The sequence below is a fragment of the Bos mutus genome, chromosome 26, assembly GCF_027580195.1.
Source record: "Bos mutus isolate GX-2022 chromosome 26, NWIPB_WYAK_1.1, whole genome shotgun sequence".
NCBI lineage: Eukaryota > Metazoa > Chordata > Mammalia > Artiodactyla > Bovidae > Bos > Bos mutus.
This window is the reverse complement of record NC_091642.1, coordinates 16,941,046-16,967,742: the sequence shown is the minus strand read 5'-3', so window position 1 is coordinate 16,967,742 and position 26,697 is coordinate 16,941,046. Positions and strand designations below refer to the sequence as shown.

Genomic DNA, 26,697 nt, shown 5'->3' with positions numbered 1-26,697 from the left:
TCATAGTAAGCACTTGACAAATCTTGTTGGCTAGCTATGCCATCAGAAGCACTTACAAATATTCAAGTTCCAAAGAAATACATGGCTACTGTTCATTCGTTTGTTCAGTCATCTCTCCCCTCATTGGGCACCTAATGCATCAGGCATTGTTTTAGGTACCAGGTACACAATGATAAACAAGACAGACAAAAATCCCTGCCCTCAGGGGGAGCTTACTCTCTCGTGGAGGAGGGAGACACGTGAATAAAATATGCTAAATAATAATAAATGTTAAGGAAAAAAGACACAGTGGAAAGAGATGTGATATCTGGAGAAGCTGACATCTTATACAGAATAGTTCAGGAAAGGCTTAATGAAAACAGAATATTTGGCTAGGCAGCCCTTCTCAATCCTCTGGTCCCTGGTCTTTTCTAAATGCTCTAGAACATTCTGACAGAAAAATGGATCTAAGGCATTATCCTGAAAAAAATGCTCAAGATAAACAACAATAATTATAATGAACAACGTATCAATAAGATAAACCATATAATCATAATTAACTTAAACATATCAATTATTAAATATTAAATACATAATTATTAAACATCAAATTTTTACTACTTAATTTCTTATTCTCTTATAGAGTATGTATCACAATCATGATATAGACAAGGTGGTGCATTAAAAAATGGTCATATCACTGAAACAAAATCTGAATGAACATATAGCATTAAAAAAAAAAAAAAACAGCCTCCTTTAAGTTAGTGGAATGGTTGCTGCTAATAGGCAAGAGTGAAAAACAAAGCTGCTGAGTACTGGAGACAAAAGAGCAGCTCCATCGGAAGCCTGCAGCCACATTTTATCCCCACTGAGTTATTATAAATTCTTTAAATAGCAGAAGCTTTGGGGATCTCCTTTTCTTTTAATTATAGAATCCACCCAGTAATTAAACCACTTTTCTCATCTCATTACCAGATGGGTACATTTTCCAAGGTTACAAATGGAAATCAGGTTCTACTTCCTTCAGATGCTGGCTTTGTTATGACTCAGTTCCTGTCCTTTCCCAGGGGAATTCCACACACAATCATATAGCTTTAGCCATTATCTGGATGCCGAACACTTTCAATCCTTCTTCCCAACACAGACCAGTATCTCTTGAGTGCTAAGCCTACGAGACGTTGTATGGATCACGTATGCTCAGCCTCAATGTGTTATCTAAACTGAACTCCTCCCCTCTCCTCATAATAGCCTCTCTAGTGCTCCTGTATTTTCTTATCTGGTGGCAACCTTATGTTCACCCAGGCAGTCCAGCTGGAACTCTGGATCTTTCTTCATTCCTCACATCCAATCAGTCATCAAATCCTAGCAACCTTAACTGGGTTAAGGTTAAAAGTCTTAGGTCAAGGTAAGGTTAAGGTTAAGCTGGCTAAATATCTCTAAAATCTGTCCCCGAGTCCCTACCACACTTGGTTCTATGTTCCTTACATTACTTCCACCTGGACTACCATAATACCCACCGCCTTTCTGGATCTATCTGCCTGCCTCCAGTCTACATCCTGTATTTCTCTCCATCACAGCATTTATTATTCACTATCCTGCATGCACATGCTCAGTCGCTCAGTCGTGTTGGACTCTTTGAGACCCCATGGACTGTAACCCACCAGGCTCCTCTGTCCCTGGAATTTTCCAGGCAAGAATACCTGAGTGGGTTGCCATTTCCTACTCCAGAGGATCTTCCTGACCCAGGGACTGAACCCAGGTCTCCTGCATTGCAGGCAAATTCTTTACCATCTGAGCCACTATCTCTTGAAATACCCCCACACGTTCCTTGACACATGGAGTATGTATTCCATTAGCATTGACAAATTGGATACATAACTCTTGGACCAGTAGATTCCAAGATGCCAGACATCTTAGGAAGTAACAGAGGTTCACCAACAAAACTCCTGCTCACCAATCCTGATCCTGGACAGTTTACTGGTTTAAGTTTGTGCTGTGAACTCTAATTCCTCCACTGCAACCCTTTCCCACCTTCATACTTATCTAGCTCTCCTATAAGATGTTCAGTGTCCTCTTTCTTCCTCCTCTTTCAAAATCCAAGAGTCCATCTCTTCTTTTTATTTCCACAGGCATTTGTATCTTAGGGCTTTCTTTCTAATTGTGGAAAGTCACCTCTGGTCCCATTCAAGGGCTTTGGGACATGGTTACTTTGGGGTCGGAGTCCTCATCACAGTTAAAAAGAAACATAAAGGACAGATAAATAAAGAGGTCCTACCGTATAGCACAGGGAACTATACTCAACATCCTGTGATAAACCGGAATGGAAAAGAAGATGACAAATAATGTATAACTGAATCATTTAGCTGTACAGCAGATATTAACATCACATTGTAAATCAATTATGTCATGTCTGAAAGGGACCCTTGAGAGTTCCTTGGACAGCAAGGAGACCAAACCAGTCAATTCTAAAAGAAATCAGTCCTGAATATTCATTGGAAGGACTGATGCTGAAGCTGAAACTCCAATACTTTGGCCCCCTGATGCAAAGAACTGACTCATTGGAAAAGACTCCAATGTTGGGAAAGATTGAAGGCAGGAGGAGAAGGGGGCAACAGAGGATGAGATGGCTGGATAGCATTACCAGTTCAATGGACATGACTTTGAGCAAACTTTGGGATATGGTGAAGGACAGGGACCTGACCCGCTGCAGTCCATGGAGTCGCAAAGAGTCACACACAACGTAGCGAGTGAACAGCAACATGCCGTGTCATGTCCGTGTCTCAGTCACGAAGTCATGTCAAACTCTTTTGCAACCCCCTGGACTGTAGTCTGCCAGGCTCCACTGTCCATGGAATTTTCCAGGCAATCAAATGTACTTCAATAATATTTAAATGTTTTTTCAATTTTTTTAAAGAACTATAAAGCACAAAACACAAAACTTCATTTCATTGCTCTTTCACAGTTAGTCTTCCCTCTCAGGATGAGGAACCTCAGTGAACACCCAAAGGCCTGTGTACCCCTGGTCTTGGGGCTAGGGCAAGCTCAGTATTCCCCTTAACTTCAGTCTATTCCTGAATTAGAGAAGGTGAACAACTTCAGGACTTGGGAGCACATTCAATTATCAACTGGTATGGAGTTAGGGGGATGGGGCTGCCTCCAAGACAAGCAGTGACTGTGACACGCCACGTCTCCAGGAAGCCAGAGGTGCCTTACCTTTGCAGGTGAAACATTTGATGTGGAAATGCTTGGTCTGGACCCGAAGCACTTCCCCTTTGCACGGCTCTCCACATTTATGGCAGTGAATGACAGGCTTCTCTGATGGGTGGTGAGGGTCCTGAGGGTGGGCCACTGAAAGAAAAACAGGAAAGATCCATGTGAGTAGAAAGCATTCCTACAAAAGGAGTCATTGTGGGTGGGCATAAACATGCCCATAATTTTAGTATCAAATGAGCCACATATTGATTCAACAAGCACCAATGGAGCCCCTGCCGCCATGTCATAATCATGGGGATACACAAAGCAAAAAGAGCATTGTGGCTGTAACAGTCCACTGTTGGGGAAAATGCTTATTTCCCTGGGAGCCAGCACTCTTCTCTCTTCTTCCCAAACATCTCGAGGACTATGTATTAAATTTTTGAGTCATTAAGTACATAATCTTGCTTGGTTCAATATGGTGTGATATGTACCTATCTTGATTTAGAAAATGCCTTTGAGCCAGGAGTTCACTGCAGACTGTAAGTTCCCTGAGAATGGGGACTAGTTATTAATAAAGTTCATATATTGTTTCTCCCCACTGGGACTCCTCTTCCCTTCTCCTAGCTCCTCAGAACACAGCAGAGCACTCGTGCACAAAAGGGGCTCAGTCAACATTTATTTCCTTCTTAGCAGGCACTGGCTAGTTCCTCGTCTACCAGACAGTCATTCCTCCTCTTCATTTGGCAGCTCACGGAACCTGTTGGAGGTCTATTGTGAGCCTCCCATTGTGTGCACTGGAGAAGGAAATGGCAACCCACTCCAGTATTCTTGCCTGAAAAATCTCATGGACAGAGGAGCCTGGTGAACTAAAGTCCACGGGGTCACAAAGAGTTGAACATGACTAAAGTGACTTAGTACACATCATGCGCACGGTTCCCGGTACACACTGCAGGTAGTCATTAAAGAAAAAATCAATTAGAAACTGTGTGGACGTCTCTGAACCTCAGACTCCTCTCCTGTAAAATAAGCGGGGTTGGATCTGAGGCTCTTTCCAGGCTCTACAATCATATGATGGGGTTTATAGGGATTATTCTTTCAGTTTCCAGAGTGTAGCCTTCAGAGAATGGAAGTTGTTGTGACCGCCCCGCCCCAGGACAGGATTGCAGGCTCCCCTGACAAAGGACCAAGAGAGAAGACAGCAAGAGGCCACCCGTGACCTGATGCTACCCAAGGGTCTTCACTGAACTTGCCGTTTGTTCAGCCAGAGAATTCAGAGAGGCATTTTTCGCTAGTAAATTCCCCTTTTTCTGATTTGGGTCCTCAGAAGGAGGAATCATGCAAAATATAAAAACGTATTGCATAAGTACCGACATGAGCATGATAGGGGATAAGAACAGTGAGCCTAAAATTAATCAACCAGCACAAAGAACAAAGGTCATTTTTTTTTCAAACAGTAAAACCGGGTTGGACGTGGTGAGAGAGGGGGGTGTGGGCAGGTATTGCTGAAACTGAACTGCGAAATCACCTCCCAGCAAGGAGCTCTCCGTAACACGCCAAGTATAATAGTTCATTGTTTCTCTCGGACCACTGTACCGTTCACATTTCCCCTGGAAAGAGCTTGAGCAAGACAGTCCAAATAGTCCATTACTAGCTAGATTCTCAGGAACAAGGTTCTTCTTGTTTCTTGTGAGACCGAGACTAGGAGCAGCTGTAGCTTCGGGTTCAACACCTGATCTGAATTTTCTGCACTGGACCCTGAAGCGTTTGGCAAAGGTGTCAACATCATGATACCCCTGCGTTTCCCTGCTGGGGTCTCTCCTGGAAACCTATATTCACAACCGAAGTCAGTCCTGCCTGAAGGAATTAAGAAGGGACAGGCTTCCAAGATCTCTAAACAACCAATGACTTCTAAAGTGATGTGCAGTAAGGCCAAAAACCGATTGATCTGGGCATTAAAAAAGTTTCCCATAACACTGTCTGCTTTACGCAAGGTTTTTCATGTATTTGTTTCAAATTCTTGCTTCCAGTACAAATGGAGGAAAATAATATTTATTTAGCATCTGTCTCCAAGTGCCAGGCTCCCCTGTTGGTGAGGTGCTTACACGTGTCATTTTATTCCATCTTCACCACCCTCTCTCAGTAAGGTGGGTAATACTGTTCCCATTTCACAGATGAGGAAACCGAGCCTCAGAGAAGCTGAGCAGCCTGCTCAAAGAACAGTAAGTAGAGGCGCAAAGATCCACACCCAGGCCTTTCTGACTCCCAAGCTCATGTTCTTCCTGGGCCATTTGTCTAAATCAGAAATTATTATAAGCCCAGCAATGACTGTTGTAAGTTGGGCAATAATTTATTTAGGTGGGCTCAAGAGCTGTTTCAAAGCTACAACTAGGACTTGGCTTGTAAAGGCTTATACACTGTGTATGGTAAAATATTGCTTGCTGGGCATGGTACCCAGATGGTGATCCTCAAGATAGTGCTGCTGATCCCCTTTAATAGAACCCCCCGTGTCATGTATTAAAAATGCAGATTCCTCCATGCACCCCAGTGTTCATTGCAGCACTATTTACAATAGGTGGGACATGGAAACAACCCATGTCAATCAACAGATGAATGGTTAAAGATGTGGTACATATACACAATGGACTATTACTCAGCCATTAGAAAGAATGAAATAATGCCATTTGCAGCATCATGAATGGGCCTGGAGATTATCATATTAAGTGAAAGAAGTCAGACAGAGAAAGAGAAATAACGTATGATATCTCTTACATGTGGAATCTGAAAAGAAATGATACAAATGACTTACAGACTTATTTTCCTTAAAGAAACCAACTTACAATTCCCAGCGGGGAAGGATGGGGGAAAGGGATAGTTTGGGATGGACATGTACACACTGCTATATTTTAAATGGATAATGTATAAAGTCCTGCCTCCCAGGTGGCTCAGTGGTAAAGAATCTGCAATGCAGGAGACTCAGGTTCCATTCCTGAGTTAGGAAGATCCCTTGGAGAAGGAATTGGCAACCCACTCCAGTATTCTTGCCTGGGAAATCCCATGGACAGAGGAGCCTGGTGGGTTATAGCCCATGGGGTCTCAAAAGAGTCAGACATATTTAGTGACTATGACAACAAGGTCCTACCAAAGGCACAGGGAACTCTGCTCAATGTTATGTGACAGCTGGGATGGGAGGGGAGTTTGGGGAAGAACGTATACATGTATATGTGTGGCTGAGTGCCTTTGCTGTCCACGTGAAACTATCACAACATTGTTAATTAGCTATTAATTAGCTAATTAGCTATCACAACATTAGTTAATCAGCTATTACCAATATAAAATAAAAAGTTAAAAAATAAATAAAAATAAAAATGAAGATTCCTCAACCCCACTGAACTAGGGGTTAAAGTCAGGAGACCTATCATTTTAGTAAGCTCCTCAGGTGATTCTACACACTACAGTTTAAGAACGATTGTCCCCACAGAATTCAGACAATATTGGGAAGCAAGTTACAGAGTAGAGTTAGAGTGGAAAAAATTAACCCACAAGGCCATCCATCTCAGAAACAATATTAGAACACAGTGGATCTCTTGACCACGAGGGAGAATGCATTTTTGGATGAGAAACTGCATTGCAGTTTCTCTTGACACTTGATTTTTTTATAACTAAGCAAGCTGGCTAGGCTTGCTGAGTAATGATGAGGGAAGGAAAATATCATTTCACTTCTTGGCTCTCCCCTTTGTCTCAACAAAGGTGCCAGGGCAAAGGCTGGCACCAGTCATAAAGTCAAAATTGGGATCAGCATCTGCATTTTGCAAGCATTTCCCTTTGGAAATATATATTACACTGCGAAATCCTCCATGCCCAGAGATGACCTCTGTTTTCACCCAGGGATGAGTAGAGACTTTATCATTTTACTTACTGCTCCATCCCACATCAGCCTAGGCAGACACATCTCAGAACCACCTACATGTGAAGAAATGGGCTTTGCTTGTTAGAGGACAGAATCCAAAGAGCAAAAGAGACTCAGTACTGATTTCATCCCAACCCAAATCAGGGTAGAGAAAAGAATGTCTCTCCTTTTTCAAGCTCAATAAAGAGGCTTTACATAACTTCCTTTGGCAGTTTGGTTAATACCAAATGTATGTTCTTTGGCTCAATTCTACATTTTTGAAATATGCTGAGTCAGCTGCAATATAAAAATGACATTAATTCTGTACTCCTCTTATTTGCCAGCTGGCCCTGTTCCTACTTTTTCCTTGATTGCTTCATCTTTCAGAGCCTGGGTGGTCCCTCCTTACTCTACTGTTAGGGAAAATGAGGAGCCAAGAGCTTACATTCCTTGCCCAAAGTCAGCCCCAAATTATCGGCAGAGGTACATTTAGCACTTGGACTTCCCAAATCTTTTTATTGTACCAAGTAGTCAGTGGTTCATCCCGGAATTTGGGCAGACATGGTTAAAATTTTCCATGGCTTATCAGTTTGTTGCTACAAAAAGAATAATACAATGGAAAACCTGAAGCATGGTTGTGTATCTCCTTAACAGTGAGGAAATGTGTATGAAGAACCAAGAGTCTGTTTGCCTGAAAAGGTAAAAGGATTCCTCCACTCCGGTTTGGAGGGATTCTGGAGACTCAGTTAAGGCAGCCTATTGCAAGCCTAACGTAAGTTTCACACTGCCTCTCACAGTCAAGCGAAGCAGGTTAGCCTTATCGCTGAGACTCTACCATAGAACAGGAACCACAGTTCCATTAGGCTATGTTACTTTGGAAATGCCTACTGGAGATTACAGGCAATGAGGCTGGGACAGGAAGTGGAGATCACTAAGGAAAACTGTCACCTTCAGTGTCGTCAAACAGAGGAAATTATGGCCATAAGAGGAAAGCTAAAATGATTAGGTGGAGTCCTTCCTAATATTCCAGAACCAGCTTCACCTCATCTAAGTTCCTCCTATCTAGGGGACAGACCATGAAACTAGACCACTAGAATCAGAACTCAGATGCTTTCTCAGATGAAAGCATATTGGAAATAAAAATCTCTTTAGTGGGTGACTATCATGAGCCTATATGACAGCATTCTCGGTATACATTATAATTGCCCCAGGCTATCGGAACTATTCACATCCGTCAAGATGGTGGAGTAGAAGGATGTGTGCTCATCTTTTCCTGCGAGAACTCCAAAATTGCAACTGCTGAAAAATGATCAACAGCAGAATGTTGGATCCCACCAATAAAAGATATCCTTTTACTTTGCCCACAAAGGTATGCATGGTCAAAGCTATGGTTTTTCCAGTAGTCATGTATGGATGTGAGAGTTGGACCATTAAGAAAGCTGAGCATTGAAAAATTGATGCTTTTGAACTGTGGTGTTGGAAAAGAATCTTGAGAGTCCCTTGGACTGCAAGGAGATCCAACCAGTCAATCCTAAAGGAAATCAGTCATGAATATTCATTGGAAGGATTGATGCTAAAGCTGAAGCTTCAGTACTTTGGCCACATGATGTTGACTCATTAGAAAAGACCCTGATGCTGGGAAAGATTGAAGACAGAAGGAGAAGGGGATAACAGAGGATTAGATGATTGGAAGGCATCATCAACTCAACTGACATGAGTTTGAGCAAGCTTCAGGAGCTGGTGATGGACTGGGAAGTCTGGCATGCTGCAATCCATAGGGTTGCAAAGAGTTGGACATGACTGAGCAGCTGAACTGAACTGATTTGAACTATTCAGAGTCTCCCAGGTAATATATTCCCCCTCCCAATTGCCCTTCCCTCTCATTAGCACCATCAGTCTCTCCACTAGCCTTTGAAACCCCATCAGGCTTGATGGTTTTCAAAACCCTTCCATCTGCATCATCTCAAGTCACTCTCACAGGAGCCTTATGAGGTAGGAAGAGCAGTAACAGTCAAGCCCATTTTTAAAACAGGCAGACTGAGACTCAGAGGGACAATATGCCTCATCCAAGGTGACACAGCCATGAAACAGAGTTGGCAATAAACCAATGCAGTGCTCTTTACGCCCAAACAAGCCCCTAATCACTGATGCTTGGAACCTCTCAGTCATCCTGAGTCCACCCTCTCATTCATCCCCCATGAAATTCTGTCCACCCTCCCATCCTTTAGTCATCCCTTTGCTCACCACATAAATCCAGCCTTCAACCCCTTTTTCAAGATTGCTGAGAGTTCCCAGCAGCTTGGCTCTTTTGTCTTCAATGTGGCCTTGGAAGTGTAGGTCGCTCAAAGAGGTGGACATCACTCTCCACTCCTTAAGCTCAGGCTGTGCTTGGTGACTTCATTCCAGAGCGGACAGTACGGAAGAGGGGTGGGAGAGAACCTTTACAGTGAACAAATCTGAAAAGCACTACCTCACCTGGGTGATCAAGGTCAACATCAACAATCAACATCATGTTGAGAGTGTGTACCTCTGATATGATGTCATGACAAATGGCACTTTTCCCCCATGACCTTCTCTCCCATAAACTTCATAACCCTAGTCTAATCATGAGAAAATCCCCCAAATGAGGGACTTTGCACAAAAACCTGATTAGTACTCTTCACAGTCATCAAGATCATCAAAAACAAGAAGGAAAGTCACATTGTCACAGCCAGGAGGAGCCGAAAATGATACAATGACTAAATGCAGTATGGTGTCCTGGATGGAATCCCAGAACAAGAAAAAGACATCAGAAAAAACCAAGAAAATACAAATAAAATGCAGACTTAACAACGTGTCAATCTTGGTTCATTAACTATTACAAAAGAATTATGTTAATGCAAGATGTTACTCACATGGAAAACTAGTATATGGAAACTATTATTTTCTCAAATTTACTGTAAGTCTAAGACTGCTCTAAAAATAAAATTTATTAAAATAAAAACAAAATAACTTCCATTATTTCTCTTAGTCCCAATCTATCAAATCTAAAGTTTTTGGTACTATTTCCGAGATCTTCAATAACATGACCCATGATAGCTATTTAGATATCTAAAAAGGGACTATATTTGTTAAGTACTTCTCACTGTGTTGATTGGTTCTGAACACTAAAGTCCTCTGCTGTCCATTTGTATGAATATACAAAGTCTCCTTTAATGAGGCCTCCTGACTACTTCCTGATCTTCATCTTCCTTGCCTTCACTCACGTCATATGCCTCACTTAGAATAAATTCTCCTTTCCTCATTTGCTTGCTCCTTGGAAGAAAAGTTATGACCAACCTAGATAGCATATTAAAAAGCAGAGACATTACTTTGCCAACAAAGGTCCGTCTAGTCAAAGCTATGGTTTTTCCAGTAGTCATGTATGGATGTAAGAGTTGGACCATAAAGAAAGCTGCTCACTGAAGAATTAATGCTTTTGAACTGTGGTGTTGGAGAAGAATCTTGAGAGTCCCTTGGACTGCAAGGAGATCCAACCAGTCATGACTATTTATTGAAAGAACTGATGCTGAAGCTCCAATACTTTGGCCACCTGATGTGAAAAGCTGACTCATTAGAAAAGACCCTGATGCTGGGAAAGATTGGAGGGCAGGAGGAGAAGGGGACAACACAGAATGCAATGGCTGGAGGGCATCACCGACTCAATGGACATGAGTTTGAGCAAGCTTCAGGAGATAGTGAAGGACAGGGAAGCCTGGTGTGCTGCAGTCCATGGGGTCACAAAGAATCAGACACGACTGAGCAACTGAACAACGCCTCATCCGCTCAAAGCCAACCTGACACACAAGGCCTAGTCCACATCCTGGCTCTTATCTGAAGCTATCACTGTACTTCATATTCATAAAATATTTCATCCTCCTCCAAGTCCTAAAGCACTAAATACCTGCACTGTTGTCCAGCATTTAATTGTCTCTTATTTTGTGTTTGCTTTTGCTTCACAATGCATCAGTCCTGACCCTATAAAATCCCAAGCTCAGTGTTCAATTTCTCCAGATTTTTGGGATTCTTCTGATATCAAATAACCTGAGTTGTTCTCTCTGTGCTCCTCAGTTCAATTTTTAGATCAGGGAAAACAGGGTTACCATTCAATACCACTACTGAGGTACCTCCCCCATGAAGCTAGAGACTCCTGAACATATGACATCGCAAGGTCACTCTGTAACACTATTCTATTATTGCAACAAGAAGAATTTATTGAACACTTACTATGTCCAAGGCCCTGTCATAACTGTTTTATCCCAGCAATGACAGATAATCTTACAACTGCCTTTTGGGGGGAATTATTTCATTATTCCTGTTTTGCAGAGCAGAATACCAAAGCAAGGAGTTCAAAACCTTGTTCGAGATCACTCAGCGAGGAAGTCTTCCGACTCCAAAACCCAGGCTCTGAAGCACTGAGTAGGGGGTTTCCACAGGAAAGTCTTGTGCAGCCTAGACGGAAACCACGCTAGTGTGATGTATTAGATTCTGATTACACAGTTAAGAAATGCTGAATACCCAGCTGCATGAGAATCCCAAAGGTAACACCTGCTAGTAAATAAGCAGATGGGAAATAGCACTTCAAATACCAAAAGTTATTCCAGGCTGCAGTGATTTACGGGAAAAGAACACTTGCAGGGGAAGGGGAACAGACTGAGGAAAAGCAACCCGACTTCAGGAGGACACTGCCTCCGCTCTGAGCAGAGGTCTGGGCTGGAAAATTGTCTCTGGTTAGGACTGGTCTGGATTTGCAATCACACAATGATATTCTGCTGGTGAGCTTGGTTTCTGCCTAAAGCCAGGAGTCCTGTTCTCCTGGGAGTCTACATTTCAGAGAGACGGCTTTTCTCCTAAGAATACTTTCTAAGCTTTACTGCCTTGTTGCTGTTTAGTCGCTAAGTCGTGAAATGAAGTCTCTCAGTCGTGTCCGACTCTTTTGCGACCCCATGGACTGTAGTCCACCAGGCTCCTCTGCTCATGGGATTTCCCAGGCAAGAATACTGGAGTGGGTTGCCATTTCCTTCTCCAGGGGATCTTCCTGACCCAGGGATTGAACCCGCATCTGCTGCATTGGCAGGTGGATTTTTTACCACTGAGCCACCAGGGAAGCCCTTCTACCCCAGTTCCCACTTAATTGTAAACGCGTATCACACAGATGTGTTCTCCCCCTCCTACCACTTCTCTCCACCTCCTACTCCCTTTCTTTATGCTAGAGTGGCACTATTATTGAGCCTAGGAATCAAGAAACTCAAGAGTTTAAATAAATGCATAGAGTGCTTAATTCATAGTTTACCTAAAAGTCTATTTCCTGCTGTGGCAAATGGTAGTTACAGGAAGCTACCCACGGTCACTGTGTCGTTAGTTACCCAAAATGATCCTTCTCTTGAATTGGCTTCCGTGACCTAATTTTCTCCCACTACGTTAGTCTGGTAATCAGGATTATTATTTGGCACAAAGCACAGGGCTGCCTTAGCACAAACCCTCCCAGCGAGCAGTCAGACAGCTCTAACTTTCTGCCACTTTGGGCTTTCCACTTGTAAGAGGTCCCAGTATCTGACGTTTCTTTTCTGAGCCAATGCCATAGGCCTCTGCTATTCCTCCCAACATAAAAGACTCCGTCAGCCATGGGGCAGCTGGGATCCTGATTATAGAAACAGCCCAGGCTCTAATCCAGTTAATCTGATTCCCCCAAGGCAAAGAGGTGCTAGGATAATAAAAATTCAGCTAGAAAATTTCCTCTGTGTAAATCATAGGATGCTTCTACCCTGCCATGCTAGCCCTGCCTTTTACATATAAAGGTTAATCTTAGAAGGGGTTTAACATCAGCTTGGGTGTCTTATCCTCCTGCTTCTAAAAGACTGACTCCCTCGACACACCTTTTGGTTGAGATGACTCACTTAAGGCAACACCCTTCTTTGACCTCTCCTAGTCCATCTCTGCGGAGGAGGCAATGGCACCCCACTCCAGTACTCTTGCCTGGAAAATCCCATGGACGGAGGAGCCTGGTGGGCTGCAGTCCATGGGGTCGCCAAGAGTCGGATATGACTGAGCGACTTCACTTTCACTTTTCACTTTCATGCATTGGAGAAGGAAATGGATACCCAGGTTCTTGCCTGGATAACCCCAGGGATGGGGGAGCCTGGTGGGCTGCCGTCTATGGGGTCGCACAGAGTCGGACACGACTGAAGTGACTTAGCAGCAGCAGCAGTACCAGTCCATCTCTGACAGCACTGAGTGATTTCACTTCGAAGCACAGTCATGGGTAAAAAGCCCCACCTCTCCTCTTGAACAGTAATTAGAAAGGACCTTGGGTTAGCAGTTAGGAGACTCCCAATCCTGCCTCGCCTGCCATGTGCCTCCACTGCCCCGAGGCCACACAAAAGGGCTTAAGAATACCTCACAGGTGGAAATGGAGACATGAGGTCATCTTCTCATGGGAGCCCCCACAGCGTTGGCCTGACACGTCGATGCCCGAGTCAGCTGAATGTCGGGAGAGGCAGTCACCAAGCCCTATGAGCAGGAATTGCTAAAGTATAATAAAATTCCCTGCTGAAATGTGATACAGCCTTTTAAGGTCACCCAGGGCTCTCAAATTGTCCCTGTACCAGCAATTCCATTTAGAAATGGATCAAGTCGAAAGATTGGGCTGTGACTTCAGCCTGAAGCCTGCTGCCAGAACACCACATCTTTCTGGACTGCTGGAAGAGCCACCTCTGTGCTGACTCTGAGATTGGGACGGATGCTGGCCCCCCTGGGGCCATTGAGGGTACTCAGGTGAAGACTGAGGGTCATAGGCTATCAGCATTTAGGCCTCAGGCCCTGGGATGGGGTTTAACTTTAGGCCTGAAATCACCATGGCCTTCACCTACTAATTCCAAATCCAGACACTTAAGAGGGGTTTAAAAAAACAAAGAACCAAGAAGTTGATTCAGGACCAGGATGCTTCCCAGCTGTGTTTGCCTTTTTGATTTTTGGCTACTTCTACTTATTAGTGCATTCGGAATTACTAATTCATTAAACAGTATTTTAACAGCCACTATGGGGGTGGGACCTTTCTGTCTAGTTAGAAAAACACGTTTTTTGGACTTCCCTGGTGGCTCAGACAGTAAAGCGTCTGCGGGAGACACGGTTTCAATCCCTGGGTGGGGAAGATGACCTGGAGAAGGAAATGGCAACCCACTCCAGTATTCTTGCCTGGAAAATCCCATGGACGGGGGAGCCTGGTAGGCTACAGTCCATGGGGTCGCAAAGAGTTGGACACGACTGAGTGACTTCACTATTACTTTCACTTTCATGGAGAAGAAAGTAGGGAAAACCACTAGACCATTCAGGTATGACCTAAATCAAATCCCTTATGATTATACAGTGGAAGTGAGAAATAGATTCAAGGGATTAGATCTGATAGACAGAGTGCCTGAAGAACTATGGACAGAGGTTCGTGACATTGTACAGGAGGCAGGGATCAAGACCATTCCCAAGAAAAAGAAATGCAAAAAGGCAAAATGGTTGTCTCAGGAGGCCTTACAAATAGCTGTGAAAAGAAGAGAAGCAAAAAGCAAAGGAGAAAAGGAAAGATATAAGCATCTGAATGCAGAGTTCCAAAGAATAGCAAGGAGAGATAAGAAAGCCTTCCTCAGCAATCAATGCAAAGAAACAGAGGAAAACAACAGAATGGGAAAGACTAGAGATCTCTTCAAGAAAATTAGAGATACTAAGGGAACATTCATGCAAAGATGGGCTCGATAAAGGACAGAAATGGTATGGACCTAACAGAAGCAGAAGATATTAAGAAGAGGTGGCAAGAATACACAGAAGAACTGGACAAAAAGATCTTCATGACCAAGATAATCACGATGGTGTGATCACTCACCTAGAGCCAGACATCCTGGAATCTGAAGTCAAGTGGGCCTTAGGAAGCATCACTATGAACAAAGCTAGTGGAGGTGATGGAATTCCAATTGAGCTATTTCAAATCCTAAAAGATGATGCTGTGAAAGTGCTGCACTCAATATGCCAGCAAATTTGGAAAACTCAGCAGTGGCCACAGGAAAAGGTCAGCTTTCATTCCAATCCCAAAGAAAGGCAATGCCAAAGAATGCTCAAACTACCACACAATTGCACTCATCTCACACGCTAGTAAAGTAATGCTCAAAATTCTCCAAGCCAGGCTTCAGCAATACGTGAACCGTGAACTTCCAGATGTTCAAACTGGCTTTAGAAAAGGCAGAGGAACCAGAGATCAAATTGCCAACATCTGCTGGATCATCAAAAAGCAAGAGAGTTCCAGAAAAACATCTATTTCTGCTTTATTGACTATGCCAAAGCCTTTGCCTGTGTGGATCACAATAAACTGTGGAAAATTTTGAAAGAGATGGGAATACCAGACCACCTGACCTGCCTCTTGAGAAATCTGTATGCAGGTCAGGAAGCAATAGTTAGAACTGGACATGGATCAACAGACTGGTTCCAAATAGGAATAGGGCTTCCCTGGTGGCTCAGATGGTAAAGCATCCGCCCGCAATGCGGGAGACCCGGGTTCGATCCCTGGTTTGGGAAGATCCCTGGAGAAGGAAATGGCAATCCACTCCAGTATTCTGGCCAGGAGAATCCCATGGACAGAGGACCCTGATAGGCTACAGTCCATGGGGTCGCAAAGAGTCGGACACGACTGAGCGACTTTACTTTCTTTCACTTATTTAACTTATATGCAGAGTACATCATGAGAAACGATGGGCTGGGTGAAGCACAAGCTGGAATTAAGATTGCCAGTAGAAATATCAATAACCTCAGATATGCAGATGACATCACCCTTATAACAGAAAGTGAAGAAGAACTAAAGAGGCTTTTGATGAAAGTGAAAGAGCAGACTGAAAAAGTTGGCTTAAAGCTCACATTTGGAAAACTAAAATCATCGCATCTGGTCCCATCACTTCATGGCAAATAGATGGGGAAACAGTGGAAACAGTGGCTGACTTTATTTTGGGGGGGCTCCAAAATCACTGCAGATGGTGATTGCAGCCATGAAATTAAAAGACGCTTACTCCTTGGAAGAAAAGTTATGACCAACCTAGACAGTATATTAAAAAGCAAAGACATTACTTTGCCAACAAAGGTCCGTCTCATCATGGGTATGGTTTTCCCAGTGGTCATGTATGGATGTGAGAGTTGGACTATTATAAAGAAAGCTGAGTGCCGAAGAATTGATGCTTTTGACCTGTGGTGTTGGAGAAGACTCTTGAGAGTCCCTTGGACTGCAAGGAGATCCAACCAGTCTATCCTAAAGGAGATCAGTCCTGGGTGTTCATTGGAAGGACTGATGCTGAAGCTGAAACTCCAATACTTTGTCCACCTGATGCAAAGAACTGACTCACTGGAATAAAACCACCATGTGACCCAGCATTCCCACTATTGGGCATATATCCTGAGAAAACCCTAATTGAAAAAGACACTTGTACCCCATTGTTCATTGCAGCAGTATTTACAATAGCTGGAACACAGAAGCAACCTAGATGTCCACTGACAGATGAATGGATAAAGAAGCTGTTTTACAAATATACGATAGAACATTACTCAGCCATAAAAAGGAACATATCTGAGTCCATTCTAATGAGGATGAACCTAGAGCCTATTATACAGAGTGAAGTAAGTCAGAAAGAGAAAAACAAATATCATATATTAATGCATATATATGGAATCTAGAAAGACGGTCCTGATGAACTTATTTGCAAGGCAGCAGTGGAAACACACACATAGAGACCAGACTTGAGGACACAGTGGGGAAGGGGAGGGTGGGACAAACTGAGAGAGTAGAATGGAAACATATACATTACCACATGTAAAACGGATAACCAGTGGGAATTTGCTGTGTGACTCAGGGAGCTCGAACTGGTGCTCTGTGACAATCTAGGGGGGTGGGATGGGGTGGGAGGTGGGAGGGAGGTTCAAGAGGAAGGGGACATATGTATACCTGTGACTAACTCATGTTGATGTATGGCAGAGACCAACACAATATTGTAAAGCAATTATTCTCCAATTAAAAATAAATAAATTTTTTTAAAATAGAAAAATAGTATTTTAGACAAACTAATGAATGTAGGTAACGTGCGTACGCCTAGATTAACCTCACTGAGCCCTTGAGCACCAAGGATGGTGAGCCGTTTGGCTCCTGCTGCTGCAGAGAGCTGGCTGCACAAGGCTCTGCCCAACTGCATGCTCAGTGACTTCATCTTAGTAGCTTGAAGTCAGCCATGGGGAGGGTATTTACACCCCAGAAATCAGCAAACTTAACAAATCAGGGCTTTGCCCTGTGCCTACTCCCAGAGTCTGCTGTTACATGTTTACTAACACAGCACTGTGCCCAAGGTTTACCTGCTAGGAAACAGCAACACGAGGCTTTCAATTCACGTGGCGGTAAATTTCAGAAACAAGATTTGAATCCTCTCTGAAGTGGCCTTCCCACTCCTGCTCTGTGTGAATAAACACACACCGTCACCTTTTCCTGGGTCTCTCGTGGGTCTGCACACCCAAGAGGAGGAGGAAAGCAAAGGACCTGAGTTCACAGCATCCAACGTGCAGAGTCAGACATGATCTTACAAACGCTGGGACTGCTCTTTCGGTGTTTAGGCTCCTTCCAGAAATGAAGTTCTGACTTGTTCAGGCTTTCTGTATGACATAACTCTGCCCAGTGTTACCTTTGCAAGAAAAGGCAAACACACATAATCTATACTTGTCATCTTGCCAGGTATTTTCCCAGGCACCCAGGTGACAGAGAATCTGACCCTGAGTGGTTTGATCATTCTCTCATTTAACTTCAGAGATTCATCCACAGGAGTGGGAGAAAAGAGATTATTTCCTGAAGTTTAGCAAAGCTCAGACCTAGTAAAATCTAACACCGGGACAGAAAGAAATATATTTGAAGTTCAACATGGGACCAGGGAAGAGGACAGAGAGACATTAAATAAATACTTCCATTAAAACTCCTAAATTCCAACACTTGGGAAATAACTTCTTATCTACAGTCAACAAATAGTGAGCATGTGAGAGCCGCTGTGTGTGCTGTGCTGTCCCAGGCCTTCTGGGGAACTGTGGAGACAGACCACCCAGGCCCTCCCCAGTGCTGTGCACAGCACACAGGAAGCTGATCAATGCAGAGAGAACATGCTGTCCTGGGAGGTTAGGACAGCCTTCTGATCTAGGCTAGGACTTCGGAGGGCTTCCCTGGTGGCTCGGCTGGTAAAGAATCCGTCTGCAGTGCGGGAGACCTGGGTTCGATCCCTGGGTTGGGAAGATCTCCTGGAGAAGGGAATGGCAACCCTCTCCAGTATGTGGCCTGGAGAATTTCAGGGACTGTATAGTCTGTGGGGTTGCAAAGAGTCGGACACGACTGCAGACTTCTGAAGAGAGAAGCACAGTAGGTTGGGACAAAGAGTTGGAGAGTTTCAGGGAATTTGAGACCATGGTGTGGGCAGAAGGTGAACAGTGACAAGGGAGGATGTTTTAAGGGGAGGGAGAGTGGGAGCCAGGCCTGGAGGTGGGAGAGCCATGGCTTGTTGGGCAGCCTTTTGACCCAGAGGCTTCATGGGCAAAAGCAATGGAAGGTGAAAATGACAGCCCTTCTTCCAAGATATTCCTGTAAATCCCAGACACTGGCCTCAAAGAGTTTACAATTTAATCAGGTAGGGTAGGTGGAAGGAGGTAGAGGAAAGGAGAGACAGTCAGATAAGGAGACAGAGAGATGGAGAAAGAGAAAGAGTGCGAATGGAAATACAAGGTAGAGAGTAAATCGTGTGCTGCAATAAAAGTGTAAATTGAGAGAGAAACCAGAAAGTATCCTCTCAGCTGGGCCTTTAAGAAAGGATAGGTGGCAGGATTTAAGTGAGTAGGAGGGAAGAGTAAGGCATCGTAGACAATGGAGGGGTGGGTTGGGGTATGTTTGGGGACCATCAGGACACCTGGTTTGGCTTAAACATAGTGAGCAAAGGGCAACATGGAATAGAAGACAGTGAGCAAGGTTCATCCTGGACATCCTTGCAGGGAAGCAAAGGACCAGACTGTGGCTTCCTCATCTCCCCGGGAAGGAGGCAGAGGTGAGTGATAGTATCAGAGTACAGTTGGCCTATTTCTTAGGTGCTGAGTTAGGACTATCTCGCAGCTCGCAGTGCAGGCAAATTGGGAGCCATGCGCTATGACACGATGGCTCTCAGGGAGGGGTCCCCTCTAGCCGTGAGATGATCACAACCTGGATTCTGGTCGGACAGACCTCATGTGAATCCAGGTTCCACCCCTCTTAGCTCTGTGATCTTGAGACAAGTTACTTTTCTTCCCCAAGCCTTACTTTCCTCATCTGTAAAATGGGGATAAATTCTATTCAGACACGAGGATAAATGAGTTAATGTCTGTAAAGTGTCTGGCACTTTTCCCAACAGACAGTGAGCATGCCCCAAAGGGAAGCCATGATGTCCCCACAGTGTTTGAGAGAGGGAATAAGGTGAGCTGCAGTTCAAGGTCCTTGATCATAAATGGATAACCATGTGCTCCACCTGAAACATAAATACGCTGAACTTCCAACTCTACTATCTTTTATGACTTTCAGCAACAGACACATGCTCTTGTGCTGGGTAACACCCAGCGAATATTCAGTGCGCTTAATGAATCTTATAACTTTCTGGATCATCATTTCAGTTTAACTTATAAAAACAAAATAGCAGACTTTGTTTTATCAGCATATAATTCACATATCCTAAAATTTAACAGCATATAATTCACATATCCTAGAATCTACCCATTTAAAGTGCACAACTCAATGTCTTTCGGAATATTCACAGTATTATGTGACCATAACCATAAGTTGTAATTTTGGTATTTTGGGGTACATTTTTATCATCCCCAAAAGAGAACCCACACCCATTAGCAGTCACACCCCACCCCTACTCTGCTTGTGCATGTGTGCTAAGTCACTTCAGTTGTGTCTGACTATTTGTGACACTATGACTGTAGCCTACCAGGCTCCTCTGTCCATGGGATTCTCCAAGAATTAATACTGGAGTGGGTTGCCATGCCCTTCTCCAGGGAATCTTTCCGACACAGGGATGGAACCCGCGTCCCTTATGTCTACTGCACTGGCAGGCAGGTTCTTTACCAGTATCACCACCTGGGAAGCCCCTCCCCTGTTCAAACCTGGACAACCACCAGTCTATTTTCTGTCTCTATCTATTTTAAAAAGCAGGTCTGACTTGCATCTGTTAGTCTCAGCTTCTCAACATTAGCACAGCAATCAGAAGGAAAAACTATACATGCACAAACAAGGCTTTTTCAATCCCTCCACACACCCCACCCCTTACTGATACATGGAATCCTCCCCGCTAAAGTATATCTTTGTTTTCCACCAACACATCCCCACTCTGACAAGTGTCCTCATCATCACTTCATTTCTGCTGCCCTCTTGAGAAAGAGCCCATTAGAAGAAAAAAAAAAAAAAATTGAATGAGATACCATCAGCCCCAGTTCACATCTCATGTGGGAGTTTTCACAAACACAACTTGCCTAGAGGTATGTAAACACTGGAGATTTGCCAGAAAACTAGAAACAAGAGGATGTACGTCTGAGTAATTAGTTCCTCACCAAGTAGGGTGCTGCTAGGGGCAGTGTGGGCTTTTGACTCATGCATTCAATTCCTTTGTTACAGACCAACTAGAGCGATCTTTTAAGGGCATAATTCAAGCAGATCATACCACCAACTAAGGCCTCTAGGCAGCTTCCGCTGCGTTATCCAAGACACCCTAGGGTGGCCCACAGAGCCCTCCCACCAGTCTGGTCTCTTCTCATGCCCTCTTCACACTGCTCCCCAAGCTCCAGTTCTGCTCCTTCAAGGTCTCCACCTGCCCTCTCCTTTCCCAGAAGGGGCTCGTCCCCCAGGTATTTGCAGACTGGTTCCTCCTCTTCTGGTCTCATCCTAAAGCAGCTCCCATGCCATCCTTCCGAGAACTCTGCTGGGACCACCCAAGTCGAATCAATCTGCTACTCCCCCCAACTCTGTTTACTTGCTTTATACTTGGCACCATCTACACATTCTCATTCTTTCTTTCTTTTCTGTCCTCTATTACGAGGTTACTGTCACTGCATTCCCAGGGTCTGGCACAGTTCCTGGCACAAGGTCTGTGCTCTATAAATGTGGGTTCAGTGTGTTCTTTCACATAACATTAGCCTGGTTTTCTGTCTCTTTTCCATAGTAACAGCCTTTGGGTGACATAGAAAGTTGGTTAAATGCCTTGGGTTCGCCAACAGTCTCTATCAATTAGGTAATTTTGAAGATGTCAATAAACCCAACTAATGACATAAGATACAAGACTAGCTTAAATTTCTGACTCAGGAGAAAAAAAAAAGCTGAAGGAATGAGCTTACTGGTGGGCCAGTTTCAAACCCATGGTGGCCGAGCTTCTCTCTGAATGAGAACCACACAAAGGAGTGCAATTTCCAGTTGAACTGACCTGAGGCAGGAGCAGAGGTGGCATCAGAGCCTTGGAAAAGCTAAACAAGGGCCTGTCCCCAGAGCATGACATGACAGGACACGATGATGGGAGGAGCCAGCAGGGGTGCTGCAGAGCGGGTAAACAGCTTCCTCGGCGAGAATCTGGGCACACCTGGCTTCGAGCCGCAAACTTTTCAGAACAACTGTTCTTACAAAATCCACACATTCTTGCACCAAATTATTATCAGACATCTTGTTTCATTCCACAGGGTGAAGATGAACTAGGATGGGCATCTCGCTTGCCCAGAGGGTTTGAGGCTCAAGAACCCAGCTGGGAGAGGTCCTTAGTGATATTTGATCCCAGGACAGTGGCCATGGGAAGCCACTCGTGCGGTCCTGAGCAGGGTCTCATGACAAAGAGTTACAAATTCTTGCTCTGCTTGAAGTGAACTTTGAAGAGACTGCCCAGCAGGAATGGGTGGTTCCTCAACTCACGCATCCAGCTTTGTTCACTTGCCTGCATCCTCAAACTAGTCTGATCACTGAACTCCATCCCAGGGAAGACATTGGCCCCGTCACACACAATTCCACTCAGTCCAGGATAATAATAATAATGGCAGCAAGAGCAAGCAACTACTGGCTCTTGCTGTGGGCTTCCATGGTGGCTTAGATGGTAAAGAATCTGCCTGCAATGCAGGAGACCTGGGTTCGATTCATGGGCCAGGCAGATCCTCTGTAGTATGAAGTGGCAACCCACCCCAGTATTCTTGCCTGGAGAATTCCATGGACAGAGGAGACTGGGGGGCTACAGTCTATGGGGTTGCAAAGAGTCAGACACGACTGAGCAACTAACACTTTCACTTGTTAGGGTCCAGGCATTATTTTAAGACTTTTTGATGTGGACCAGTTTTTAAGTCTTTACTAAATTTGTTCCAGTATTGCTTCTGTTTTCTTTTTCTATTTTTTGGATGTGAGGCATGTGATATCTTAGTTCCCCAACCAGGGATCAAACCCACACACCCTGCATTGAAAAGTGAAGTCCAAACCACTGGACCACAGGGAAGTCCCCCTGGGCATTCCTTTATTATTTAATATATATTAATTATATATTAATATATAGAGAATATATATTCCTTTAATATTTAATATAAATATTAACTGATTCAATCCTCACAAAACCCTATGAAGTTGGTACTACTGATATCATTATTTTCTGATGAGGAAACTGAGGCATGACGGAGCGGGCCAGGATTCAGTGGCTTGCTCCAGGTCACACAATTAGTAAAAGTAGAGTTGGGATCTGAACAGTGGGCAGTGTAGCTGCAGACTCCCGGAAGCAGTCTGCTGCTTCCAGGCAAGCTTACAATATCTCGAAGGCTTTGAGGATAATCTTACAAAGTTATCAAGGTAAATGGAGCAATTGTACTGCAAGGGACAAACGAGAAAGAGATGAACGTATACAGGGAAGGGCTTTACCAGTTCAGCTCCAAACCTGTGTCTCCTGAAAACCCCAGCTGCAGGCAGTTTGATTGCATCTCCGCTCAGCTACAAGTTTAGTTCTCATCGCCTACATTTTAGGTTTATTTTTCTCTGCAAGGAATATTGGGCCATTCCCTTTGGCTCTGGGGTATACACCTACCCTACTATTCTCTACATATCAGTCAGTTCAATTCAGTCGCTCAGTCGTGTCTGACTCTTTGCGACCCCATGAACCACAGCACGCCAGGCCTCCCTGTCCATCACCAACTCCCAGAGTCCACCCAAACCCATGTCCATTGAGTCAGTGATGCCATCCAACCATCTCATCCTCTGTCATCCCCTTCTCTTCCTGCCCTCAATCTTTCCCAGCATCAAGGTCTTTTCCAATGAGTCAGCTCTTCGCATCAGGTGGCCAAAGTATTAGTTTCAGCTTCAACATCAGTCCTTCCAATGAACACCCAGGACTGGTCTCCTTTAGGATGGACTGGTTGGCTCTCCTTACAGTCCAAGGGACTCTCAAGAGTCTTCTCCAACACCACAGTTCAAAAGCATCAATTCTTTGGCGCTCAGCTTTCTTCACAGTCCAACTCTCACATCCATACATGACCACAGGAAAAACCATAGCCTTGACTAGACAGACCTTTGTTGACAAAGTAATGTCTCTGCTTTTGAATATGCTATCTAGGTTGGTCATAACTTTCCTTCCAAGGAGTAAGCGTCTTTTAATTTCATGGCTGCAATCACCATCTGCAGTGATTTTGGAGCCCAGAAAAATAAAGTCAGCCACTGTTTCCACTGTTTCCCCATCTATTTGCCATGAAGTGATGGGACCAGATGCCATGATCTTCGTTTTCTGAATGTTGAGCTTTAAGCCAACTTTTTCACTCTCCTCTGATCAACTGATCTTCAATTAGCATTTCTGAGCTTTTAACGCATGTTACCTCATTGAAATGAATCTTGACAGTAAAGATATGAGATGGGTAGTATGAGTTTTCTCCCATATGTTTTGCTTTTACCGAAGTTTAAGACATTAAGAAGGCTTATATGCATAAAAAGCACAGAGACTGCATGATGGCAATTGCCTGCCTCACTGCTCCTCCCAACCCCTCCGTGCCCACCGTAAGAGAGTGTGTTCAACTTTAGGTGTTTTTCTTGGACTTCATCACTACATTTCTTGGTCTTAAGAAAGTCTTACTGCTATTCTTATTGCTACATTCTTATACTAACTTAGCCACTACTTTTAAACATCTTGTTCCTACTAATATGGCAAAACCACATTCTCAATTAACTGTGGTCAGCGCTTACACGTTGAGAATGTAATTATCATTGTACTAGAACTTGCGGTGCAATCTGTGAATACAGTGTCTTTATTGTACCTTTTTTTTTTCTTCTAGATTTTATCATTTCCATGGGTAAAGAATCTGCCTGCAGTGCAGGAGACACAGGAGATGTGGGTTTCATCCCTCAGGAATATCCCCTGGAGAAGGACATGGCAACCCACTCCAATATTATTGCCTGAAAAATCCCATGGTCAGAGGAGCCTGGCGGGCTACAGTCCGTAGGGTCTCAAAAAATCAGACATAACTGAGTGACTGAGCATACAGGTCATACTAGCCTAGTTTCTGATGAACAATCCATCACAGTTTTTTTTTTTTTTTTTTTTTTGCAGATCTAATCAATAATTCTTTGCAGTGCTCAAACTTCTCAAATAACTTATCAAACCTCCACACTTGGAGAGAAAAGTGGGTGTTCTCTGCTATTTTCACTGAAGAAAGAAACAGAATCTCACTCAGGTGAAGAGCTTGGCTCTACATCCTCTGGAAAGTGGGGAGTCATGATTCAACTGATACCAACCCCAGCATTCGCTCCCTAGCGTCACTGCCTCTGGGGAAGGAAGACGTGCAGGCCGTGGGCTGCACAACTCCAGAGGGGGCCGCTCGCCCATGTGAGGATGAGAATGCAGGGAGGCAACCCAGAGGTCCTGTAAAAACAAGGGGACTTCCCATCTCATCTTCAAACTTGCTCCTGATGGTCTGGCACCGCACAGGTAATATCGTATCGGATACTCTCTGGCCTAGCAGACTGCTGCTCTCTGTCTGGCCTTCTTTTTTCACTCATGCTTGTCAGCTGCCTTTTTTTCCACCTGTCTTGCAAAGCTACCATATCCGTGCTGCCTCCCTATGGTCCTGGGCTTTCATAGTAAGCACGACCTTTCCTTAGGGGTCTCTCCATCATGGCTGCTCCTTTCAATGGCGAGAAGGCACTCTTGCACTCTTGCTTCATAGTCTGCGCTCTTTTTGAGTCCTGTTGGATCTTGCAGGAATGCCTCTGACTCAAGATAGGAGTGATGGCAGATACACTCGGAACTCAAAGGATGACCATCCCTTTCCTGCTGCACAGTAGCCTTGCAATGACAGATCACCTCTCAGATATTCCAAGAGAGGGGTGCATGTGTACTAAGTCATTCAGTCGTGTCGGACTCTTTGAGACCCTATGGACTGTAGCCCACCAGGCTCCTCTGTCCATGGGATTTCCCAGGCAAGAAAACTAGAGTGGGTTGTCATTTCCTCCTCCAGGGGATCTTCCCAACCCAGTGATTGAACCCAGATCTCTTAAGTCTCCTGCACTGGCAGGTAGATTCTTTACCAGAGAGCCACACAATAAAAAAAATAGAAGAGACTAGAAAAGAGCAGAGAGTAAAGGTTGAGTATTGCTTCACATGACTTTTTCACTAGCCATCTATATGTGTAAGTGTACAAGTCTTTAGTCTTTTTGTGTGCAAATGTGTTTCTTATTGTGGGTAGGCTTGGTGAGCACAGACCACAATTAGACCACAATCAGAAGGTCCTTTGGCTGAGTGCTGCCCACAGATATGTTTTGTTTGGCCTACATGAAGATTTTTTGAAGAGAAAGTTGAATCACTTGCCAACTTTAAGCATCTGGAGATTTTTACATAAAAAAACCTGTTTCTAGTCACTCTTGGAAACTGGAAGGTCTGGCCCTGTGGCCCACATCCCTCTGTTCCTAGTTTTGTGCGAACCAGGATAGAGCAATAGGGTGGCTTTTCCTGTAGAGAAGGCCCTGCTGTCCTGTCTGGCCCCATCTCCACTCATCTAGGTTATCTGCCTGATTCTTAGTGGCATCTGAATGTACAACCTCGGTTCTATCCATCCTCAAATCAACCTGACCTGCAAAGCCCTCCATTTACCCTTCCCCATGGTTACTGCAGTCCCTCATGACTAATGGTAGTTCCTGCCAAACTCAGCTGGCTGCATTTCCTTCACTGCTTCTGTCTTGCCAACTGGAAACCTTTCTCTCGTTTCCCCTTTATTCGTTTGTTGCACTTCTGTTCATCCTTCAAAGCCTAGTCTGCCATGACCTTCCAGGAGAATTAGCCAGCCCCCTGCACTGCAGTCCCACATTAAAGACTTCTTTGTCGCGTACATTTCACACTGTATCATAATTATGTATTTTTGTGTTTATGTTCCTTGTTAGAATGTGAGTGCTCTTAGGTCAAGAATTGCATTTTGTTTCTGTACCCAGATTGCTAATCTCTTATTAGACTCCGAATAAACACTTAAGAATACCCATCTCTCTACCCATACACATCCTTCATCCACTTTTCAGTTCATTCAACATTCACTGAATACTTACCATGGAGCAGACACTGTAT

At 44.2% G+C, this 26,697-nt stretch overlaps 1 protein-coding gene across 3 annotated transcripts in view; it reads right to left on the bottom strand.

Moving 5' to 3' along the window:
• ABLIM1 (actin binding LIM protein 1) overlaps positions 1 to 26,697 on the bottom strand; it is a 328,489-nt gene that overhangs the window by 156,888 nt on the left and 144,904 nt on the right. For all 3 annotated transcript variants that reach the window (XM_070363328.1, XM_005900284.3, XM_070363327.1), the window contains exon 2: positions 3,193 to 3,327. In XM_070363328.1, the coding sequence (XP_070219429.1) occupies positions 3,193 to 3,327 (135 nt within the window). The remainder of the gene's footprint in view (positions 1 to 3,192; positions 3,328 to 26,697) is intronic.